Genomic DNA, 23641 nt, shown 5'->3' with positions numbered 1-23641 from the left:
GCATGTCCCAACAGAACACGATTCCACCATCAAAACGTCAATTTAGATAGGCTTCACTAGAAACAGTTTATGTGCAATGATTTAGGATACTATGGTATATTAAGAATTAGATACCAAATTTACATTAATACTAGAGTGAATTCAGCACCAAATTCATTACATAGCAACAGCAAAGCCAAGTTACTATTAATCAGGGCTTTCTCAAAGTACCATAATTTTTTTAAAAAGTGAATAAATTCAAAAACAGGAACCTGAAAACTATTTAAGTATAACATATGCTTATAACTGATTTCCTTAAGATAAATTAAAAGGCCACAAATATCTTCAAAACACAATTAAAGATCTCTGCAGGGGAGAATCTCATTTATGATTGACAAGAATAAAACAGACCTTTATAGTGTCTGCCTTGCATGTTTAAATAATCAATCTTACAACAATTTTTATTTATGCCAAAAATGCATCATCCAACAGAAATTTGTTATTTTAAAACATAAAATGTGAACAATTTCCTTTTTGCACCTAGTGACAGCATCAAACATTTGGGATTAGGTAAAAGATTATTTTAGATGCAGGCATTTAGGATTTCCCTAATCTTCTCTCCTTTGAGATGGAAATGACAAAGGAGTACCTCAGGTGGTTAAACATATCATTTCATATCCAACAGTCACAGCTCTGTATACAATCACATTATTCAACAGCAGTATGAAACATGCAACAAAAAAAGTGAATGTTCTCCTTTGTTAAGAGATAATTGTGTTAGTGAAAGGCTGCTCTGTAATTCTTAGCAGTGCAGCACTTCACAAGGGGATGCTTTCAGTTGTCATGACAGCAGGTTTGTCAATCAGAAAAGGAAGCGGCATCATGTTTGTATGCATGCTAACTGAGTCGTAATTTGTTTACTAGTATGGCTAATCTTTTGACAGATATTACTTTCATTTACAATGCATTACTGAACAATATATAACAGTTGCAAAAACACATTTTACCTTCTTCTTATGGCAGAATCTAGAACCCATGGGATATTTGTTGCTCCAAGTACCAAGATTCCTTCATTATCTACTCCAACACCTGTCAAAAGTTATCAGTAGTTTTATTGTATAACATGCATTATGTACATAACAGGACATAGTAGGAATTTAGAATAGTGACAAGATGAATTTCATCTTTTCAGAAACTGGTCATGTTAGAAATTCCATAAAGTGAGATTTAGATTTAAAAAACTAGGGCATCAACTATATCCTAATGCTATAGTTAGACATGTACTAGTTAATGTTCAGGTTCACAACTCAGTGATGGGTCAGATGATTCATTAAAAAAAGATTGCAGTTCACAGGAAAGCAAATTTTCAGCAATACATATTAAGGTTAAAATATTTCAATAGAACACGTCAGTTTCTACTTTCACAAATCACAATAAGTGATCAATTCAGACATTGTCGATTTTGATATAAATTATGTGGTAGGGCAGGAGTAACGCTGTTGGATAGAAGCATTACTCTAGGGAAAGGACTGTAATTGAAAATGCTACACAGCAGTAAAATTAGATCAAGAGTTTTTCTAGCTTTTGATAAAGATGTACAAGTTTAAAGGTTTTCTAGTGGAGAGAAGTGTTGCATTAGATCTTGATGGGTGTTCTTGGTGATTACAGCTTTCATCTACTGATAGACTAAGCAAAATTAATATGAATTGTCCAGCTTTTTAGATGAAATGTTTCCTAGTGGACCATATTTATTAAATGAAAGCACTATAAAGCTGACAGTATTATACTGCAGAAAATGATAAACCTAAGTCACATTTAAACTGTAATGTCTTAGTTATTCAAACATTTTCACAAAACAACCTGGGAGCATAGGTGGTTCCCAGACTGGGACCTATAGTCCGACACACACATGGCAAACAGTTGCAAGCTCAAATTATGAAGTGTCGCAGAACTGAACTTGCTGCCAACTTTTCTTCCATATGCCATTTGGAACCCAAAATTAAACTGCAGCTTTGTAGTCCTTATCTTTTAATTTTGTAGTTTGTTAATAAAATAAGATACATTGCTGAACACTTTATACTGACATTACATTGATTTGAACACCGAGGAACTGTTGTGCTGTTTTAATATGACAGGCAGGTATAAGCAAGAACATTTTATGATGTTAAAGGTGCTATATAGATGCAAGTTGTTATCGTAATATCTACATAGTCAGTCACATAGGCTTAACTGGCTGATCTCACTGCTTTTTGGGAGACATTGCTATGTCCAAATTGGCTGCCATGTTTGCCTACATAACAATGACTACACTTCAAAAAGTAATTTATTGGCTGTGAAGCACTTTTGGATGTTTTGAGGAAGTGAAAGGTGCTATATTAATGCAAGTGCTTTCATTTCTTTATTTCAGTTTTTTTTAATAGATGGAGGCTTTGACTGCAAATTCAGAACATGACATGATAGACAAAATTAATAAGCCCCAAGTAGGACTTAATTAGGATTTTTTTCTCTTCCTGAAGTAGTAGCTAGGTGGAACAGACTCCCAGCAAAATCTGTTAATGCCCTGTTGATTAACAGCTTTTAAAAGAACTACATAAATATCTGGAACAAGTTTCAGGGTTGCAAGGATAAATAAAGAGGGGAATCACAGGCTCTGTATAGCACAATAGTTTTGCTGGCACCACAGAAACATAAAGTCAAAGAAAACAACCAATCAAGAACAAAGGATGTAATATTCGTCTGACATTCTGGAGTTTCACTTAATTTGCTTTTGGGACAAGTAGACAAAGAGAAACTTTAGAAACCTTTGCTCAGAAGGTTAATTGGTTGGATAGAGTCCACAATAAAGTGGAAGCTAGTGGAATGAATGGGGTTGATTGCCTGAATGAACTTTTCTGATGCTATGCTCTAAGTTCTTATATTCTACATACAACTTTACACTCTCAAACTACAAACAAGACTACTTCTTGACTAATCCCTAAGAGATGCTTACCCTGCATCTGAACCAAGAATTCAGTTTTAATACGCCTTGCAGCTTCACTTTCATTTTCACTCCTTGAGCCACAAAGAGAATCAACCTCATCAATGAAGATAATTGAAGGTTTGTGTTCTCGGGCAAGCTGAAATAAATTCTTTACCAACCTGGATAAGGCAAAAAATGTAAAAGTTGATTAAAAAGCTACAGTAATTACAGTTGGCAATGGTTTTTAGCAATAATTGTTCCTGTGGCGTAGCCACCAACAAATGCCCCGAGATGCACCTGATATTTGAAAGGTCTTACTTAGGGTATGCCCTTCCTATCCACAAATCATACTTCCTGTTTAATCGCATTTTTGGGTCAAGAGTTACCAACATAAATTGCTGTGTCAACATTCCCCATTCAATTTTGCCATGTCAACTGCCACAGTGTAGTTGCAGGCTCTAGCCACTGGCGGCTTTGTGGAGTGAGATTCTGAAGTCTCTCTCCCAATTCCATCACTATCGTGTATGTATGTGTGCTTGTATATGTATCTGCCACATACACAATATAAAAGTTAATCAACTGATTGTGGGGTATGCCCTAGGCAATTTAATATTGTGTTCCTTGCAAAGGAGAAGCACAATTTGAGAATTTTATTTAAAACATTTTTTTTAAACCTAATCAAAACAAAGTACAGCTTCAAATTAAAAAATAAAAACAATGGTTTGGAAGAGAAATGCACACAAATACAGCATAACATTGGAGAGTTCAGTGTATTCAATATAATTTATGCCATTTACTGAATAAACATCTGCTTCTTTATAGCTTTATTAGAATTTCAAAAGACTGTTGACTGGAAAGTAGCCTTCTGATACTATTACAAAGATCCACACTAACCCAACTAGCCTCAGAGAGGGCAATTGCATTAACTACTTTGACATGTTAATTTCACTTTGAATTTGGTAACACTTCTGGTCTGGATTGAAATGGCACAAAAGACATGAGGTGCAATATCCTGTTTGACCCGAGGTAGGAAAATATAAAATTGCCCATTATCAATTCGCAAGTAAGCAGTTATCAAAGTTACTGATTCAAAGCTTCATACAATGAACAGGAGTGAAACTCACTTTTCACTTTCTCCAAGCCATTTAGAGACCAAGTCAGAGGAGGAGATTGAGAAAAATGTAGAGTTATTTGCTTCTGTTGCCACAGCTTTTGCCAGGTAGGACTTGCCAGTTCCAGGAGGACCAAACAGAAGGATTCCTCTCCATGGAGTTCGTTTACCTGCAGAGAGATCTCTTTACATTTGAAATCTAAAATCCTGCTACAAAAAGATCATCTTTCCAGACGTAACTAAGTAAACATATGTGGAAGCTACATCAGGTATTACTCAAGAGTTGGAAACCTAATTTCATATCACCTAGTGAAATAACAGGTTATAATCATACTGGAAAAGAGCACAATAGTCCAAATTATCTTTTTAAGACACATGAGTGTAACAATTTGGTCTTTATCTGTATTGCCTGAATTGTTTTTTTTAAAACTTACAATATTTCTATAATGTTCAATTCATCAATTTTCTCAATAAGCTGGTAGGTTGGTGTACTGTGGTGATTTGAAGTGTTAATTATCAAACCAGAGAGGCTGTGATGGTTAGTCCATTATAGACATGCTAGCATCAATGTTGCTTACGTATGCAAATTGTTGTGGCTTTGAAACAATGGGAATCTCCTAGAGGTCTATTATCTGAAATTACACAGTCATTGACAAGCATCTCAAGTTATCAACACACATTGTCTTCATTTAGTGTTGATATAGACAGCCATTTTGGATTAAACAAACAATGAGAGATATGTTGTTTACCCACAGTTCTAAGGATAACCCAGTCTCGAGCCTTTGGGGGGCTGAAGCCCGATTCAATCTTCAGTTTCTTTCACAGTCCTTTGGAAAAAGCAAAAACTCAAACCCTAACAGGGTGAAGGGACACAGACCCCACCTTCAATTTCTCCTGATCCACAGATTGAATACTGAAATATTCTGAAAATTGCACATACGCAGAATGTACAGATGATAATGAAAGCACTCTAACTTTTGAGGTTGAAGTATTAGTCGAAGTATAGGCTTTTGAGACAGTCTGCGGTCTTGAAGTAAAAATTTAATAAAGGTATTAAAAATACAAAAATGAGCAAATGTAATCATGTTATTGTGAAATATGTAATTATTGACTTTTTAAATTTTATTTATTGGACTACAGAAATTAGAGAAAAGAATGAAAGAATTTTTTTCCTCCAGAGATCAGTGATTTATAGAGAAACAATAATACAGCACCCATTTAGTGATTTGACAGGTTATAGTGACAGGTCAGTGCTGTCACTTAACACCAATATTCCCATTAGAATGTCACTGTGGCATAGTAATAGTTATAGATAAGTGTGACAGGTAAGTGTTGTTATTTTAACATTGGAATTCCTATTGGAAATGTTTATATAGCATGTTCCAATGGAGCGCATGCCCTATGCACGATTTTTAAGAGATATAGATAGAGATGTTCAGTTCTGTGAAATGTTACCAACCTGTAAAGAGATGAGGAAACTTGATGGGCAAAATCACAGCCTCCTTAAGAGCTTCTTTGGCACCTTCTAGACCTGCAACGTCATTCCATCCCACATTTGGCTTCTCCATAACAATGGCACCTACACAGAGAAAAAGGAATTTATAAAGATAAAAGAAACAGGAGTTCAGCAGAGTTGCATTAGGGATCATCATCTTAAAAAATATAAAGCAGTTCAAAGAATGATTTTCTTCCTTAATATGTTTTATTTTGGATATTCACAGAATTTACGATTTCCATACTGTAAGGCAGCTGATATGGTAATTAGTTCTGTGTATTTAAAGAGTTAAATCAAACAAAGTAACAGAAACAAAACAATCTGCACTTATATCGTGCCTTTAACGTCAAAAACTTCTCCACAGAGGCATGAAGAAAATGAACACCGAGCCAAAGGAAGAGAAATTAGGAGGGGGTAACAAAAAGCTTGGTTAAAGAGATAGGTTTTAAGGGCGGTGTTAAAGGAGGAGAGGGAAGTGGAGAGGCCAAGAGGCTTAAGGAAAAATTTCAGAGTGTGGAACTTACATGGCTGACTGCATGGCTGCCAATGGTGGGGATTCACAAGGGGCTAGAGTGAGAGGAACGGGGGGGGGTGGGGGGGGGCAAAAAGGTGCATAGAGCTGGAGGAAGTTACAGAAATAGGGAAGCACAAGGCCATGGACAGACTTAAGACTAGAACATGAATTTCAAATGAGGCTTTGCGGTTCCAAGAGCCAATTTAAGTCAGTGAAGATGGGGCAGATGGGTGAGTGGGACTTGGTGAACAAGTAGCAGAGTTTTGGACGAAATAGAATTTATGGAGAGTGGATGATGAGAAGCCAGCAAGGAGAGCAGTATGAGTAATCGAGACTGCAAGTAGCTAAGACACACATGAAGATTTCAGTGGCAGAAAAGCAACTGGGAGCTAAAACTGATCCAGACTTTCTCCAATTGGTTAATTTTTGAAAAGAGGGCCCTTACGTGAAGCTTCTCTTACAAAGCAGGTTAGTCATAAACTTGCAGGATGCTGTGATATATTGTGATACAACCAGTCATTAATGGATAAAGAATTGATAAAGCCAGAATACCTGAATCAAAAAACAATTACAGCACTTTTAAACTAAAAAAAATCAAAGGAATCAGAACAAAAAGTGCAAGTAGTATGTGCAGAGAAAAACAATTCCTGCTTTTGTCTAGTGTTCAATTTATCTAAATCATAAACCTAAGTTTGAAAAAAGACGAAGAGTCAAAACAACTTTGATCTGCTCCTTTACGGAGGTGTTGAATTAGCATCCAACATTCCAGGTGCTGTCTAAATTTCAAATGCTCTTAATATATCCATTATATATTGGGCCTGATTTTGCTCTGAAAATAATAGCGAGCCTAACAGAGCTCACCGTTATTTCAGTGCATTGATAGAGCAACTTTCAGCGACCGCACATGTGCAGTTAAACATGGAAATCCGGAGGTTGCTGTTCAGATGCCCTGCTCCTCCGCAAACTTCGCAAGAAGCACATCTTGCTGGCTGATTCACCATTCAAATGAATGGAACAGCATGAAGTTCCTGCACTGACATAAGCACACTTTTAATTTAATTGAAGTTTTTTTAATTGAAGATCTGAGCCTCTCCCAAAAGCCTGGGCTTGGATTTGATATTTTTGCCCAAGGCTGTGACTCTGAGCTGAACTTGGATTTTGCAGGCTGAGCACATACAGGGTGCCAAATTTCAGAGTGTGTGAGATCTTTAGGCTCACGAGTATACCCACAATGAAAGTTCAGTCTGCCTCCACCCCCCCTCCCCACCATACCACTCAGCCCAAAGCCAGGAAGCCTGCAAGTTCTATCCCTGGTCAGTACTGAATTAGCTGATCTCACCCAAACCAATGGAAGGGCAGTTCAAGTGCCTCAGTGAGATTGGGCTTAAGATAGTGGGGAGGGCAATAAAGGAAATTAAATAAAAACAACCATGGCTCCCATCCTTGATTGGTATCTAATGAAACCTGGGAAATATGCATAGCCATCAGATGAAACACACATTGGACATGGCTGTAGTACTGTACATGGTGAAACACCTGCTAATAGAGGAATACTCTCAAAGTGCAGGTTCAAGTTTAGGTATGAGGTCCTCCTGCATTCTCTGTAAGCCTGATAGAAAACTAAACAAATTGCAGCTCAGACCCCATTCCCAACACCACTCTATTGGACAAAAGAATTATGCAGCCATATGATTCTGAGCCAGCCTATTTCCCCCTTCCTGAGCTGCCCATGCCTCCATGTATAAGGGGAATAAATTTCACCAGCAGAGCTTCTGTGGAATTGTTCAGTGAGCCAAAGATTATGGTGTCGCTAGGTGTTGGGTGCTGACAGAGTGAATAGGGCCACTGAAAAGGTTTGGAAAGATGTTTGAAAGATAGTGAAGTGTTTTTTTTAAAAATAGTTCCTCAGAAATTTGAGCCAATCAGCATAATCTTTGACTCACTGTCAATGTCATGGGAGAACCACCAAAATATAGATAGAAATAGATATAGCAAAAGAAGAAACAAAGGCATTAATTTACAGTACACAGAAAAAAACTCTCCAGGACAAGGAAACAACAGACATATCACATCTGCATGCTCTTAACTAACTTTCCCATAGAATTCTGATTTCTAGCTTGAACAATTAACTATTGGATTAATTCACCCAATGTTTACTTATTAATTAAGACATTGTAGCCTTAAAGAGTTACACAATAACACTTAAGCAGCAGAATAAGTGTGTTTTACATGAGTGTTCCTGAACTTATAAATCCACACAACCCCTGACTTACCGTGAGCAGTGCCACGGGAGATTTGCCAATAAAAAGTACATCTTTTATACCTGATAATTTCATACTCAAATCAGTAAGAAATTACAACTGAACAGGTAGGGAATGTAACAATCAATTCATAAGTTAGCCTAATCACCTTGTAGCTGACTCTGTAATTTCTTCTTTTCTGAATTGTCAGCCTCTCCATCACTCTCATTCCTGCAATAAAAATCCAAATAAAACCAGTTGAAAGGAGAAACCTATGGCTTCTTTTATACTATGCAGTGAATAATAAGCATACATTTTAAAACAAAAGAGGCATATAAATAAGAGGAACAATGTTTATATCCCAGAACCAACTGTGCCACAGTAGTGATGGGATGCAGGCTCAATTCTCCACTTTTCTGAGTCCTAACGTCAATGTGTACGATGAGGAGGCATCAACCAGCAGCCAAGCGCCCTCCAAGGATGAGGGAGAAAGCAAGAAGTTTCATGGCAATTCCTAATCCACATATACCTCTGATAGCTAATTCACAGTGACAAATGGCCTGTCCCTTAACCACTGGTTGTGTCATGCCTATGAAGGCCAGGAAGTCAGTAAATACTCTCAAGAGGAGAAAATATTAAATGTACTTTGTCATTTTGGCCCTAGTGCACAATCTTGTGTGCAAATGAATCAAAAGAAATTTTATTTTCTCGGTGCCCAGTTGATACCTAATCACCAGTACAGAATCATGCAAGTGAATGACAGCTTCCCTAGGAACTCTCACGATGTCTTCATTATAAGGCAATCATCTGTGCCATCCTTATTTGAAGGGGAAGGAAGAGTGGCTCCTGGAAGAGCTTGACTGATGCCACTCTTGCACAAACCATAAAAAGCACAGTCAAAAACTCTGTGCCTAAGCGTCTGGCACCATCCCCCTTCCTGGGTCAAGATCAACATGATGTGTAATTTCGACCCTGAGCGTAGCTCCACTCCGTCACCAAACCACTTACTTTCATCTCCAAAGCATCTCTAGTCTCCATCCTTCCTTACCCCCACTTAGGCTGACATCTTCATCCATGCCTTTATCACATTCAGATGACTTTTCCAATAGCATCTTCCCACGCTACAGCTCATCCACATCGCTGCTGTCCGCATCCTACCCTTCACAAGGTCCTGCCCACCTATCACCCCTGCGCTTGCCAACCTCCATTGGTTCTCTGTTCCTTAGCACATCAGTTTTAAAATCCTCAATGTCAGATACTTTTAAGGTTTACCTCCACCCTATCTCTGCAATGTTCTCCAGCCCTATGTCCCCGTTTGCATTCACCTCTTACAATCTTCCATTTGTGGATTATCCCCTTCCTCTGCTCAGTGTCAGACCCTTCAGCCATCTTGTTCCCATACCCTCACACTCAAATTCTCTCCCAAGCATTCCTAGTGGTACTTCAGCTGGTCATCCTGGCTGCTGGCCTTAGTGACTCCTTGTTATACTGAACAAGCTATGAAATAAACAAGCAGCAAATAAACTGTAGATGCTGCAAATCTGAAGCAAAAACAGATGATGCTGGAAACACTTTGAAGATCAGGCAGCATCTGTGGAGAGAACACACACATTAACTCCTCTATTCTCTCCACAGATGCAGCCTGACCTACTGAGTTTTCCCAGCATTTTCTGTTCTTGTTGAACGCATGAAGTGCCTACCTCTTATTCTGCTGCATAATGTGCAAAATTGTTTCACGTGCCAGGTTTTCATAGCTGAATCCTTACTGGAAGTTTCTGGAATTTGAGTCCATGTTACCGTTGCTCTTATGCAGCCCAACGTAAATAGCCAGATTTGTATTGTAGAAAAAATAAAGCTACAGAAGCTGATGTTAAGCAGTTGACTCTTACTGTATGAACAGCTACCACTTGGTTTTAATTACCCTTGATTTGGGCAGCAACGTTGACAGTGCATAGAAAAAAGACAGCTGAGGGGCTAGTCAAGTGCAAGAGCACATTTTAAGCTGCTTTTATACTGGTTTTTTAATTCTGAATCTAGGAACTGGCTTAATGCATTCTTAGACTGTTAAATCCGTTTTCTGTACAGCAGCAGACTCGCAGTTCGATGACTAAAAATATATTCCGGTCTTCAGTTAATCCCTAGTGCTGAGAATCATATGCTTCAGCAGTTATAGTCTTCCTTTCTGTACAGGTCACACATTGAAATACATATAGAATCTGCAGCACAGAAACAAGCCATTCGGCCCAATTAGTCTAAGCTGGTGCTTACATTCCACACATGCCTCCTCCTGTTCTAATGATCTCTTCCTGCCCTGCCCCCATATCCCTCTATCCCCTACTCCCTCATTAATGTATCGATCTTTCTTCTAAATATGTCAGTGCTATCTGCTCAAACCATGAATGTGGCAGCGTGTTCCACATTCTCATCACACCTGCTTAAACAAATTTCTCCTAAATTCTTTATTTGATCTGTTAGTGGCTACCTTGTATATATGGGTCCTTGTTCTGGACTCATCCACAAGTGGAAAGTTTCTCCACATCCACCTTGTCAAATCCTTCATAATTTTAAAAACTTCTACCAGGTCTCCCCTTCCAAAGAAATTAGCCCCAGCCTGCAGTTTCCTGCTAGCATCCTCTCAATTCTGGTAGCATCCTTGTAAATCTTTTCTGCACTCCCTCAGTGCTGCATAAATTGTCAGTCTACATTATACTATGGTTTTTTCAGTACTGTTCGCAATCCGAGCCGGAAAACTATAGCATTAAAGGTACGCATTCCTTTTAGGTGGTGGTGCCTTTACTAGAAATCAGTAACTAATTACATTTTGGAAATTAATTATAAATGCGTTATATATTTAATACTTCACCTTAAATGTTTTTGCTTTTTGCTCCAGAGCATACGTTCTAATTTATCAGGGTGCAAACGACCCTGACAAGGCTGCATTTATTACCACTTAGTTGCCCTGAGGTGGTGGTGGTGGTGGTAGTAGGTCGCCTTCTTGAACTACGACCGTGCTTGTGCTGATGGTGCTCCCACAATGATGTTAGGTAGGGAATTCCATGATTTTGACCCTGTGACAATGAAGGAATGGCAGTACCTATACATGTCAGGATGATGTGCAACTTTGAGGGGAACTTCGAGGTGATGCTGTTCCCATGATGTTGCTGCTTTTGTCCTTCAGTGATAGAGTTCATGGGGTTGCGAGATGCTGTTGAAGTAAGCTTGGCAAGTTGCTGCAGTGCATTGTGAATAGCACATATATACATGTCTGTGTATATAATTTTGATTAGTACCAAGAAATTTTACACCACTTACAGTTTATCTGTCAGTGTAGATTTATTGCTATAAACATTCTGAGCCAAGCTGTTCCAGTGCAGCCACACAATGGCATCTACCCGACAATGAGAAAAATTGCCCAGGTATGCCCTATTTGCAAAAAGCAGTAAAAATCTAACCCAGCCAATTACAACCCATCTGTCTCCTTCAATCACCAGCAAAGTGATGAGGAATCATTAAAAACGCTATCGAGCAGCACCTGCTCACTAATGCTCAGTTTGGGTTCTTCTGGAACCACTCAGCTCCAGACGTCATCACAGCCTTGACCCAGATATAGAAGTGCGGAGAAGGGAGAGAAACTGCCCTCAACATCAGCTCAAACTACAGAATGAGTTGGATAAAATAAGTAAGTGGACAGAACAATAGCAGATGAAATTTAATGCAGACAAGTGTAAAGTACTGCAAATAGGGGGGAAAAGTGACATTTGTACTTCGTGAATGGTGTTACAATAGCCAAGGAAGAAGTCAAATGAGACCCAGCAGTTTTAGAAAACTTGCGCTCAACATGTCCAATCAATGCAGAGCAGCAATCAATAAAGTCAACAGACTGTTGTATTCTACTGTTCTGCCTGCGTAGTTCAAGTCAGAGGAAGTCGTGATCAGGCTGCATAGTTCCCTGGTCAGACTGTTCTTTTGAGTACTGTGTCCAGTTATGATCAGCATGACACAAGGGGGCATCCAAGCTCTAGTTCCAGTGCAGAGAAAAGCCATGAGGAAAATTGCTTAATGTCAAAGGTTCAAGCGAGTAAAAGGTAAATTTACAAGTGATGTCAGGAAGTTCTGCTTCACACAGCTAAACAATTCAGATTTCCACAAATATTAATGCAGACAACACCCTGGAATTTTTAAGAAACATTTGGATGCTGAAATGGGGGAGGGGAACTTTAGGATCTCTCTGGATGGATGAATAGACTTCCTCATACATAATTATCTTGTGAATTGTAGTTACAAAATATTATACTGCATCTTGTCATGCAAAACTGCTGACAAACATTTCATAATAGAAAATTACAAGACACTTATATACATACCCTTTGTCATCATTCGTGTTTGACTCTTCAATAGGCTTTTTGACCTTTTGTTTTTTTTGCAGATATTCCTTTAGTTTTTCAGCTCGATCAAGGTATTCTGTACACTTTGCTCGAAGGCTCTCTTTTGCTTTAGCACCTTGAGCTTCATCTGACATTTAAAAAAAATTAAAAATTAAAATTCCACCTACTAAAATGAAAAAGCAAAACAATGTGGTTTACTACCATCAAGAAAACCAGTTTAATCAGTTCTGACGAAAGGTCTGCGACCTGAAATGTTAACTGTTTCTTCCTCCACAGATGCTGCCTCACTTGCTGAGCTTTTCCAGCATTTTCTGTTTTTATTTCAGATTTCCAGCATCTGCAGTATTTTGCTTTTGAAGAAAACCACCTACCTGCACTACAATTTTTTCAGCTCCTGTTTTGTAATTCATTGTGGTTTTCTAGAGTCCTATAAACCCCTATTTAGAGAAGTCTGCATGTGATGAATGGGAAAGTGCTCACTAAACCACTCTTTACTAATCTTGAAGACAGGCACAACTAATTATTTATCACCCCTCCCCTATTTTTTTTAAATGTCTAGTTATTGCTCAGAGACTTGGATGGGAGGCAAAGGGAAAGCAAAATAGGAAAATGCACCCAATGTCAATTTCTATAAGATTGACAGAGTTCAGTGTTACATAGAATTTACAGCACAGAAACAGGCCATTCGGCCCAACTGGTCTATGCCAGTGTTCAAGCTCCACACCAGCCTCTTCTCACCCCACTTCATCTAACCCTATCAGCATACCCTTATATTCCTTTCTCTCTCAGGTGTTTATCTAGCTTCCCCTTACATTCATCTATGCTATTTGCCTCAACTACTCCCTTGTGGTAGCGAGTTCCACATTCTAACCACTCTGAGTAAAGACGTTTCTTCTGAATTCCCTATTGGATTTATTAGCGACTATCTTATATTTATGATCCCTAGTTTTGGTCTCCCCCATAAGTGGGGACATCTTCTCTGCATCTAACCTATCAGACCCTTTCATAATCTTAAAGACCTCGATCATGTCACCCCTCAACCTTCTCTTTTCTACAGAAATAGGCCCCAGCCTATTCAATCTTTCCTGATAAGTATAACCTCTCAGTTCTGGTATCATCCTAGTAAATCTTTTTTGCACCTTCTCCAATGCCTCTATATCCTTTTTGCAATATGGAGACCAGAACTGTGCACAGTACTTCAAGTGTAATCGAACCAAGGTTCTATACAAGTTTAACATAACTTCCCTGCTTTTCAATTTTATCCCTCTAGAAATGAAACCCACTGCTTGGTTTGCTTTTCTTATGGCCTTATTAATCTATGTTGCTACTTTTAGTGATTTGTGTATCTATCCCTAGACTGCTTTCCTCCTCTATCCCATTTAGACTTTTATTTTCCAAGGAGTATGTGGCCTCCTTATTCTTCCTACCAAAATTCATTACCTCACACTTGTCTATATTGAAATTCATTTACCAATTACACACCCATTCTGCAAGTTTATTAATGTCTTCCTGTATTTTGTCGCAGTCCTTCTCGGTATTAACTACACCCCCCAATTTGGTGTCATCCGCAAATTTTGAAATTGTACTTCCGATTCTTGAGTCCAAATCATTTTAGGTAAATGGTGAACAATGGTGATCCTAGCATTGATCCTTGTGGAACACCATTTCCCACCTTTTGCCAGTCTGAGTAACTAACCATTAACCCCTACTCTGTTTTCTGCTTTGTAGCCAGCTTGCTATCCTTTCTGCTACTTGTCCCAACTCCACATGCTCTGACCTTAGTCATGAATCTACTATACGGTACCTTATCGAAGGTCTTTTGAAAATCCAAATATATTACATCTACTGCATTATCCCTGTCCACTCTTACTTTTTCAAAGAATTCAATAAGGTTGGTCAAGCATGACCTTCACTTTTGAAATCCATGCTGACTATTCTTTACTATATTTTCGGTTTCTAGATGTTTTTCTATTACATCATTGAGTAAGGATTCCATTACCTTTCCTACTACTGACGTTAAGCTAATTGGTCTGTAGTTCCCTGGACTGGTTCTATCTCCCTTTTTAAATAAAGGAATCACATTAGCGGTCTGCCAGTCCTCTGATGATTTTTTAATATACATAGAAAATAGGAGCAAGAATAGGCCATTTGGCCCTTCGGGCCTGCTCTGCCATTCAAAATGATCATGGCTGATCGTCTAACTCAGTACCTTGTTCCCGCTTTTTCCCCATATTCCTTGATCCCTTCAGCATTAAGAAATATATCTATCTCCTTCTTGAATACATCTAATGACTTGACCTCCACTGCCTTCTGTGGTAGAGAATTCCACAGGTTCACCACCCTCTGAGTGAAGAAATTTCTCCTCGTCTCCGTTCTAAATGGCATACCCCGTATCCTGAGATTATGACCCCCGATTATGAATTCCCCATCCATCAGGCACATCCTCCCTGCATCTAGTCTGTTTAGTCCTGTTAGAATTTTATATGTTTCGATGAGATCACCTCTCATTCTTCTAAACTCTAGTGAATATAGGCCTAGTCAACCCAATTTCCCCATATACGTCAGTCCTGCAAACCTTCGTTGCACTCCCTCCATGGTACAGACATCCTTCCTCAGATAAGGAGACCAAAACTGCACACAATACTCCAGATGTGGTCTCACCAAGGCCCTGTATAACTGCAGTAAGACATCCCTGTTCCTGTACTCAAATCCTCTTGCAATGAAGGCCAACATACCATTCTAATTCACCTTCCTAACCGCTTGCTGTACCTGAATGCTCGCTTTCAGCGACTGGTGTAGAAGGACACCCAGGTATCGTTGCACCTCCCTTTTTCCCCAATCTATCACCATTCAGATAAAATCTGCCTTTCTGTTTTTACAACCAAAGTGGATAACCTCACATTTATCCACGTTATACTGCATCTGCCATGTTCTTGCCCACTCACCCAACTTGTCTAAATCACATTGGAGCCTCTTTGCATCCTCCTCACAGCTCACATTCCACCCCAGCATTGTGTTGTCTGCAAACTTGGAAATGTTACATTCAGTTCCCTCATCCAAATCATTGATATATATTGTGAATAGCTGGGGCCCAAGCACTGATCCCTGCGGTACCCCACTAATCACTGCCTGCCACCCGGAAAAAGACCCGTTTATTCCTACTCTCTGTTTCCTGTCTGTCAACCAATTCTCAATCCATGCCAGTATATTCCCCCCAATCCCATGTACTTTAATTTTGGACACTAACCTCATGTGGGACCTTCTGAAAATCCAAGTACACCACATCCACTGGTTCTCCCCTATCTATTCTACTAGTTACATCCTCAAAAAACTCCAGTAGATTTGTTAAGCATGATTTCCCTTTCATAAACCCATGCTGACTTTGTCCAATCTCGTTAATGCCTTCCAAGTGTTCTGTTATCACATCTTTTATAATAGACTCTAGCATTTTCCCCACTACTGATGCTAGGCTAACTGGTCTGTAATTCCCTGTTTTTTCTCTCCCTCTTTTTTTAAAAAAAATAGTGGGGTTACATTTGCCATCCTCCAATCTGTAGGAACTGTTCCAGAGTCTATAGAAGTTTGGAAGATGATCTCCAATGCATCCACTATTTCCAGGGCCACTTCCTTTAGTACACGTAATAGTGCCTCTGCTATCTCATCCCTAACTTCTTTTAAATGGGTGGATGCAATCAATTCAGACCAGGAGTTATATCCTCTCTAAATTTGATTAATTTATTAATTATCTCCCCCTTTCTATCTTAAATGTCTTTATATCTTTTTTGATCACTTTTTCCAATGTCATATTCATCTTGTTATTCTCCCTGGTAAATACTGAGACAAAGTAACTATTTAATATTTCTGCCATTTTGCTGTCTTAACCTGTGAGTTTATCTTGTGCATTCCTTTTTGGCCCTATTCCTATCCTGATTTTTCTTTTGTTCTTCATGTGTCTGTAGATTACTTTATTATTTCTTTTTATATTCCTTGATAATTTAATTTCGCAGTTCATCTTTGCTTTCCTATTTGTATTTTTCACTTCTTTCCTAACCTCTTCGTATTCACTTTTGGCATCCTCTCCTTTATTATCCAAGTGCTTAGTGTATGCCTTTTATTTTAGTTTCAATTTTACCCTCATAACTTTATTCATCCAGGGTGTTTCATTATTGGCTAGTTTGTTCTTGCATTTTAGCAGAATATATTTTTCCTGAACTCTACTGATCACCTTTTTAAATATTTCCCACTGCTGTTCTCTTTGACAGTCAATTTTTTTCCCCAGTTGACCCTCCCTAGTTCCATTCTGATTTCCTCAAACTTAGCTTTTATCCCCATCAATTACTGTAATCTTTGTTGTACTTATATCTTTCTCAATTATTTTAAACCTTATTATATTGTGATCGCTATTGCTTATTTAAAACCTTATTGCGTCCTCTATGCTTACTTCTCTTACCTGCTCTGGTTAATTTCCCACTACTAGATCCAGCAATAATTCCTCCCTTATCTCTCTAATGAAAGAGCTTATTCATACTGCTTAAAAAGACTTGCTATCACTCTCTAACTTAAGGTGCTTCTATATTATACAAAATCCTTGCTAGCACCACTGGCTCTCAAATCAAAGATCTCGTGTAGCTAACTGCAACCTGAAGGCAAGTGTGTTTGATTCATTAAGATCAGCTGCTAGGATGACCTATTAAAAAATGGGTCTTCCTGGACATTGGCCGTGGCAAAACCAGGCAGGTTTATCTTCAGATTGCAACTTGCTGCACCAAAACTACTGCTGGCATGGGTCTTGCGTAATGCAAAAGCAGAATTAGTGATTAAAGAGCAGGTTCATTCTCCCTCATATAACTGCATGTTCTTGCTTTCTTTAATAAGGGTAAACTCCAATTCCATTAGCATGAAGATGACAATCTGTTCCAGTTTCCTCCATCCAACTTGAAAAATCTTTTATACATAGCAAATCTGTAAATGATTATAAAACATGTGATACCCATCAATAATGGACTTAACCACTGAGTTACTGTTCCTTAAAAATTAAGGTGACATTTTGTGCTTTAAAAAAAAATGTACTTTGTTTTGGAGTTGTAAAGATATGCCAATAGAAAAACCATTGTGAAAAACCTGCAGCGAAATGTAATGAGTGGAGATCCTTTGATTAAATTGCTTACATTTAACAACATGCAAAAAGTACTGCACTGCACATTGGTACAACCGTAGGGCTTCTTCATAGTTTCCTCCTTTATCTTCTTGAGCAGCCTTGCTTGCGAGGTCTATACCTTTCTATGAAGAAAAACAAATTTAAACAATTATCGTTACTACATTCTAAGGCATCATCCACTGTTACCTAAAAGCTAGAATAATTTAAACTGCCTAAATTTGAAAGATCATGGATCTTCAGGATGTTGATGAGGAATTACTACAAGTATCAAAACTTCTCCAAAATCACTAGACATGAACCTTTAAATTTAATCATAAGATCATTATGGACGAAGATGACAATTCAGCCCAAAGTATCATATAGTAGGTACAGCACCAGGCGGCTATTCTGCCCATCGTGCCGGCTCTTTTAAAACCTATCCAATTAGTCCCATTCCCTTGCTCTTCCCCATAGCCCTATAAATATTTTCCCTTCAAGCATTTATCTAATTCCGTTTTGAAAGTTACCACGGAATCTGCTTCCCCCACCCTTTCAGGAAGTGCATTCCAGGTCATTACAACTCGCTGCGCAAAAAATGTTTCCTTATGTGCCTCTGGCTCTTTTGCCACTCACCTTAAATCTGTGTCCTCTGGTTACTGACCCTTCTGCCACTGGAAACAGCTTTGCCTTATTTACTCTGCCACCTTCAAAGATTTGTTTACATACACCCTCAGGTCTCTCTCTTCCTGCACTCCCTTTAAAATTGTACCATTTAGTTTATATTGCCTCTCCTCATTCTTCTTACCAAAATATATCACTTTACACTTCTGTGTTAAATGTCATCTGCCATGTATCTGCCCATTTCACCAATCTGTATGCCCTCCTGAAGACTGTTACTATCCTCCACACTGTATACTACATTGCCGAGTATCGTGTCATCTGCAAACTTTGAAATTATACCCTCTATGCCCAAGTCCAAGTCATTAATATATCTCAAAGAGCAGTGGTCCTAATACTGACCCCTGGGAAAGACCGCTGCATACTTCCTTCCAGCCTGAAAAACAACCATTCGCCACATGTGCACCCATGCTGCTACTGTCCCTTTAATCCCATGGGCTTTAATTTTGCTAACAAGTCTATTATGTGGTACTTTATCAAATGCCTTTTGAAAGTCCATATACACATCAACCACATTACCCTCATAACCCTCTCCATTACTTCATCAAAGAACTCAATCAAGTTAGTCGAACATGATTTTCCTTTAACAAATCCAGGCGGTCTTTCATTTATTAGCTCATGCGTTTCCAAGTGTCAATTAATTTTGTCCTGGATTTTTGTCTCAAAGTTTCCTCACCACCGTTATTGGCCTATAATTGACGGGTTTATCACTCTCCCCTTTTTTAAACAGGGGTATGATATTGCAATCCTCCTGTCATCTGGCACCACTCCCATTTCTACGGAGGATTGGAAGACCGTGGTCAGTGCCTCCGCAATTTCCACCCTTACTTCCCTCAGTAACCTAGGATGCATCCCATCTGGACCGGATGATTTTTCTACTTTGAGTACTGCCAATCTTTTAAACTTCTCTTTATCTATTTTTATCCTGTTCAACATCGTTACTACCTCCTTTACTGCTACAATGGCAGCATCCTCTTCTCTAGTGAAGACCGATGCAAAGTATTCATTTAGTACATCAGCCATGCCCTCTGCCTCCACAAAATTATCTTTTTTGTCCCTAATCAGTCCCAACCTTCCTTAGACTACCCTTTTGCTATTTATATGTTTATAAAAGACTCTTGGATTCCCTTTTATATGAGCCGTTAATCTAGTCTCATACTCTCTCTTTGCCCCTCATTTCCTTTTTAGATCCCCACTGTACTTTTTGTATTAAGCTTGGCTCTCTAATGTATTACGAACCTCTCATTTGTCATAAGCCTCCTTTTTCTGTTTCATTTTAATCTCTATATCTTTAGACATACAGGGAGCACCAGCTTTGGATGCCCTTCCTTTCCCCCTCATGGGAATGTGTCTACTCTGTACCCAAACCATCTCCTCCTTGAAGGCCTCCCATTGTTCAATTACTGATTTGCATACCAATTTTTGATTCCAATCCACCTGGGCAAGATCTCTCTTTAACTCGCTGAAATTAGCCTTCCTCCAGTTAAGTATTTTCACATTTGGTTGTTCCTTGACTTTTTCCATAACTAGTTAATCCACTCAGAATGACCCTAAAACTCCCCCCCCCCCCCCCATTGCAGCATCCTGTGCTGGAAATAAGAACATAAAAAATAGGAGCAGGAGTAGGCCATCGGGCCACTCGAGCCTGCTCCGCCATTGAATGAGATCATGGCTGATCATCTACCTCAACTCCACTTTCCCGCCCGATCCCCATATCCCTTGATTCCCTTAGTGTCCAAAAACCTATTGCTCTCAGCCTTGAATATACTCAACAACTGAGCATCCACAGCCCTCTGGGATAGAGAATTCCAAAGATTCACAATCCTGAGTGAAAACATTTTTCCTCATCTCGGTCCTAAATGGCCGCCCCCTTGAGATTATGCCCCCTAGTTCTAGACTCGCCAGCCAAGGAAAACGGCCACTCAGCATCTACCCTATCAAGCCCTCTAAGAATTTTATACGTTTCAATAAGACCACCTCTCATTCTTCTAAACTCTGGAGAATATAGGCCCATTCTACTCAATTTCTCCTCCTAGGACAACCCTCTCATCCCAGAAATCAATCTAGTGAACCTTTGTTGCGCACCTATTAAGGCAAGTATATCATTCCGTAGGTAAGGAGACCAAAACTGTACACAGTACTCCCAGGTGTGGTCTCACCAGAGCCCTATATAATTGCAGGAAATGTTATACTTGGAGAGAATGACGACAAATTTTATAAAATATCACCTTTTGAACACGTTGTTACATTTTTGGGTTTTTATACAATATTTTCCTTGGAGTCAGCATCAAAGATCACCCTGGAAGTAAGCCCTCGCTCCTTATGACCTGGAGTGGGCATTTGCTTACACGATATCTAAGTAAATGCAGCAAGCCCAGGGATTGAACAGAGAATGCTTCTCATTCAGCATAATGGATAGATCATTGACCACTATGTGGTTTCCTCATCCTCAGAAAGGTGGAATAATCATTAAATCAGACTGTAGATTAAGTTATTAACAATGAAGAGTCACCAAGGTAGTCTCAATGCTGCGCCCACACAAATGGAGCTACTGGTGACATCCGTGATCATTGGGGTAAGGGAAGATAGTTGAATTAGGTAGGGAAGGGATCAAGGGAACATGAAGTGGATCTCAGAGGGGATTACCTAAGTGAGGATGGGGGATAAGTTACAGAATAATACAGGATGAAGTTGCAATTGAGGCTTAGACACCACAGATAGTCTGAATGAGATCAATAAGTCCATACAAAAATGCATATTTGCAGTCACAGACCCTTAACTGACAGCCTCTACTACCCTACCTAAAAGTCCATTATACATATTGATCACTCTTGTGGGAAGAATAACATCCTGCATCAGGCCTAAAGTTGCCTTTTATTAATTTGAACCTTGTTCCACTATCATAGTTTAGTTTGTAGTAATTTTCTGATTTACCTTTTACTATCATACAAACTTCTGGGAGCCCATCTTAGTCACCTCCTTTAAAGATTAAAAAGCTTAAATTTTTCCATTGCTCATAACTCAGTACTCTGATGTAGGAATCAGTCTCAATCTTCTCTGCACCATCTCCAGAGATTGAATGTCTCCCTTGGGTATCAGTGACCAAAGCTGTTCTCAGTACAATGATGTCAAGCGAGATGAGAGACTGGAAGAGACTTCCCTCCCCACACCTCAAATAAGCAATATTTATAGAGCAATTCAAAACTAATCCCACTTCTTTGCTCTCTCCCACAGGCTTGTATCTTCCTCCGCTTTCTCTAGAGATGGTGGGAATTGATGACTGTTCCGGAGCCATCACAAGGTAATTACAGATAAGGGAAGTCATTCAGCCCATCTTTCTTCATTCATCCAGAAGGAGCCTATAATCTCTCCCAACGCAAAATCCAACTATTTCTTAAATGATTACAGGGTTTTTGCCTTCGCTACTCTATGCAGAAGTATGTTCCATTGTGTTAATTATCAGTTCTGGTGCCCTTATTTAAGGAAGGACGTACTTGCATTGGAGGCAGTTCAGAGAAGGTTCACTAGGTTGATTCCAGGTATGAAAGGGTTGTCTTATGAGGAAAGATTGAACAGGTTGGGTCTATACTCATTGGAGTTTAGAAGAATGAGAGGAGATCTTATTGAAACATACAAGATTCTGAGGGGACACGATAGGGTAGATGCTGGGAGGATGTTACCCCTCATGGGGGAATCTAAAACTAGGGGGCATAGTCTCAGAATAAGGGGTCGCCCGTTTAAGACGGAAATGAGGAGGAATTTCTTCTCCCAGAGGGTCGTGAATCTTTGGCATTCTTTACCCCAAAAAGCTGTGGAGGCTGAGTCATTGAATACATTCAAGGCTGAGTTAGACAAATTTTTGATCAGCAAGGGAGTCAAAGGATATGGAGAAAGGGCGGGAAAGTGGAGTTGAGGTAAAAATCAGATCAGCCATGATCTCATTGAATGGCACAGCAGGCTCGAGGGGCCGAATGGCCTACTCCTATCTCTTATGGTCTTATTGAGTAAAAAAGAATTTCATTATATCAGTCCTAAATCTTCTTTTACTAGTTTGAACATGTGGCCCCTTGTCCTACTGCCACAATTGAAAGCAATATTGGGAATTATCCTTTCCGTATCCTAAAATAACTTTGCTTGACTACCTTTGGAATCAGGGAGTATTTGTATTTCAACTCTTCATTGATGTGTTACATACCTGTAAATAAATGAAGAAAGGCTCACCAAGTACCTTGCTTTTTTCATGAACACTGCCCTTTCTTTTAAAGTCCTCACTTACTAGCCCTTTCTGAATGTGAACATTTAAGATGAAGAATAAAGTAGTTTATTCCTTCCCAAGGAGAAGTAACACATTAAATGCACTCGGGAGGGAGGAGGCTGGTGTGGAGCACAAAGGCCGGCATAGACCAGTTGGGCCGAATGGTCTGTTTCTGTGCTGGGGACTCGGCCGTTCGGTTTTCGCAGTTTTCCAAAGAACTGGAGACTCGGATGTATACCAATCTCACTTTCGGTGTGCGTGTTAGTGTTTTAAGGGAGGGGCTGGTGGTTTCTCTCTAGTTTTTTTTTCGCCTCTATTCACTTTTCCCTCTTCCTGTGGCACTGCCTTTTTAGCAGTCACGTCATGCGTTTAATTGCAGGCTGAGCCTCTCCTCCCGCTGCAGCTTCCTTCTTCACTCCCTGTCCAGGCCGCTCACAGGCTGTGTGAACCTTCATTTCAAACTCGCTCTCTCGGCTGTTGACAGCAGATTTCTGGACTCTCACCCTCCTCCCTCCCCCTCCCCTCCCCTCCACCCCCCCCCCCCCACGGTTCAGGAGGTGTGAGGGGAGGGGAGGGGAGTGGGGGAGAAGCCCCGGACCCGCTCAGCGCCGCTCCGTCCCCCTCACCATCGTTTACCTGCAAGTTGTTACTGTGGGCGGCCATTTGTCCTGCCTGTGCGTCTGGAGGCAGCTGTCCGAGGTGGGACGGGGGGAGACGGGGAGAAGATGAAATGAAGCCTGAAGCCCCCCGGGGGCGAATCTGTACAAAGTTGGAGTCACTTTTCTCACCGACCACTTCTTCCGCCTCCTGCTGCAAACCCAAAACACCGACCACTTCCGCGCCGTCCGCAAAATGGCGACGCAATTTCCGGCAACAGGCCTGGTAACG

The 23641-nt window shown here is 39.8% G+C and overlaps 1 protein-coding gene across 1 annotated transcript in view; it reads right to left on the bottom strand.

Annotated features, from left to right (window-relative positions):
- LOC137339830 (vacuolar protein sorting-associated protein 4B-like) overlaps positions 1 to 23599 on the bottom strand; it is a 31532-nt gene extending 7933 nt beyond the window's left edge. The window contains exons 1-8 of the mRNA XM_068001927.1: positions 23390 to 23599; positions 17852 to 17963; positions 12663 to 12810; positions 8468 to 8529; positions 5509 to 5628; positions 4063 to 4219; positions 2969 to 3117; positions 987 to 1068 (exon numbers count right to left, since the gene is read on the bottom strand). Of these exons, the coding sequence (XP_067858028.1) occupies positions 987 to 1068; positions 2969 to 3117; positions 4063 to 4219; positions 5509 to 5628; positions 8468 to 8529; positions 12663 to 12810; positions 17852 to 17963; positions 23390 to 23416 (857 nt within the window). The 5' untranslated portion in view covers positions 23417 to 23599. The remainder of the gene's footprint in view (positions 1 to 986; positions 1069 to 2968; positions 3118 to 4062; positions 4220 to 5508; positions 5629 to 8467; positions 8530 to 12662; positions 12811 to 17851; positions 17964 to 23389) is intronic.
- Positions 23600 to 23641: the final 42 nt, after the last annotated feature.

This window comes from Heptranchias perlo, chromosome 2 (assembly GCF_035084215.1).
Source record: "Heptranchias perlo isolate sHepPer1 chromosome 2, sHepPer1.hap1, whole genome shotgun sequence".
Classification (NCBI taxonomy): domain Eukaryota; kingdom Metazoa; phylum Chordata; class Chondrichthyes; order Hexanchiformes; family Hexanchidae; genus Heptranchias; species Heptranchias perlo.
The sequence above is the reverse complement of the archived record's forward strand: the minus strand, read 5'-3'. Positions and strand labels throughout refer to the sequence as shown.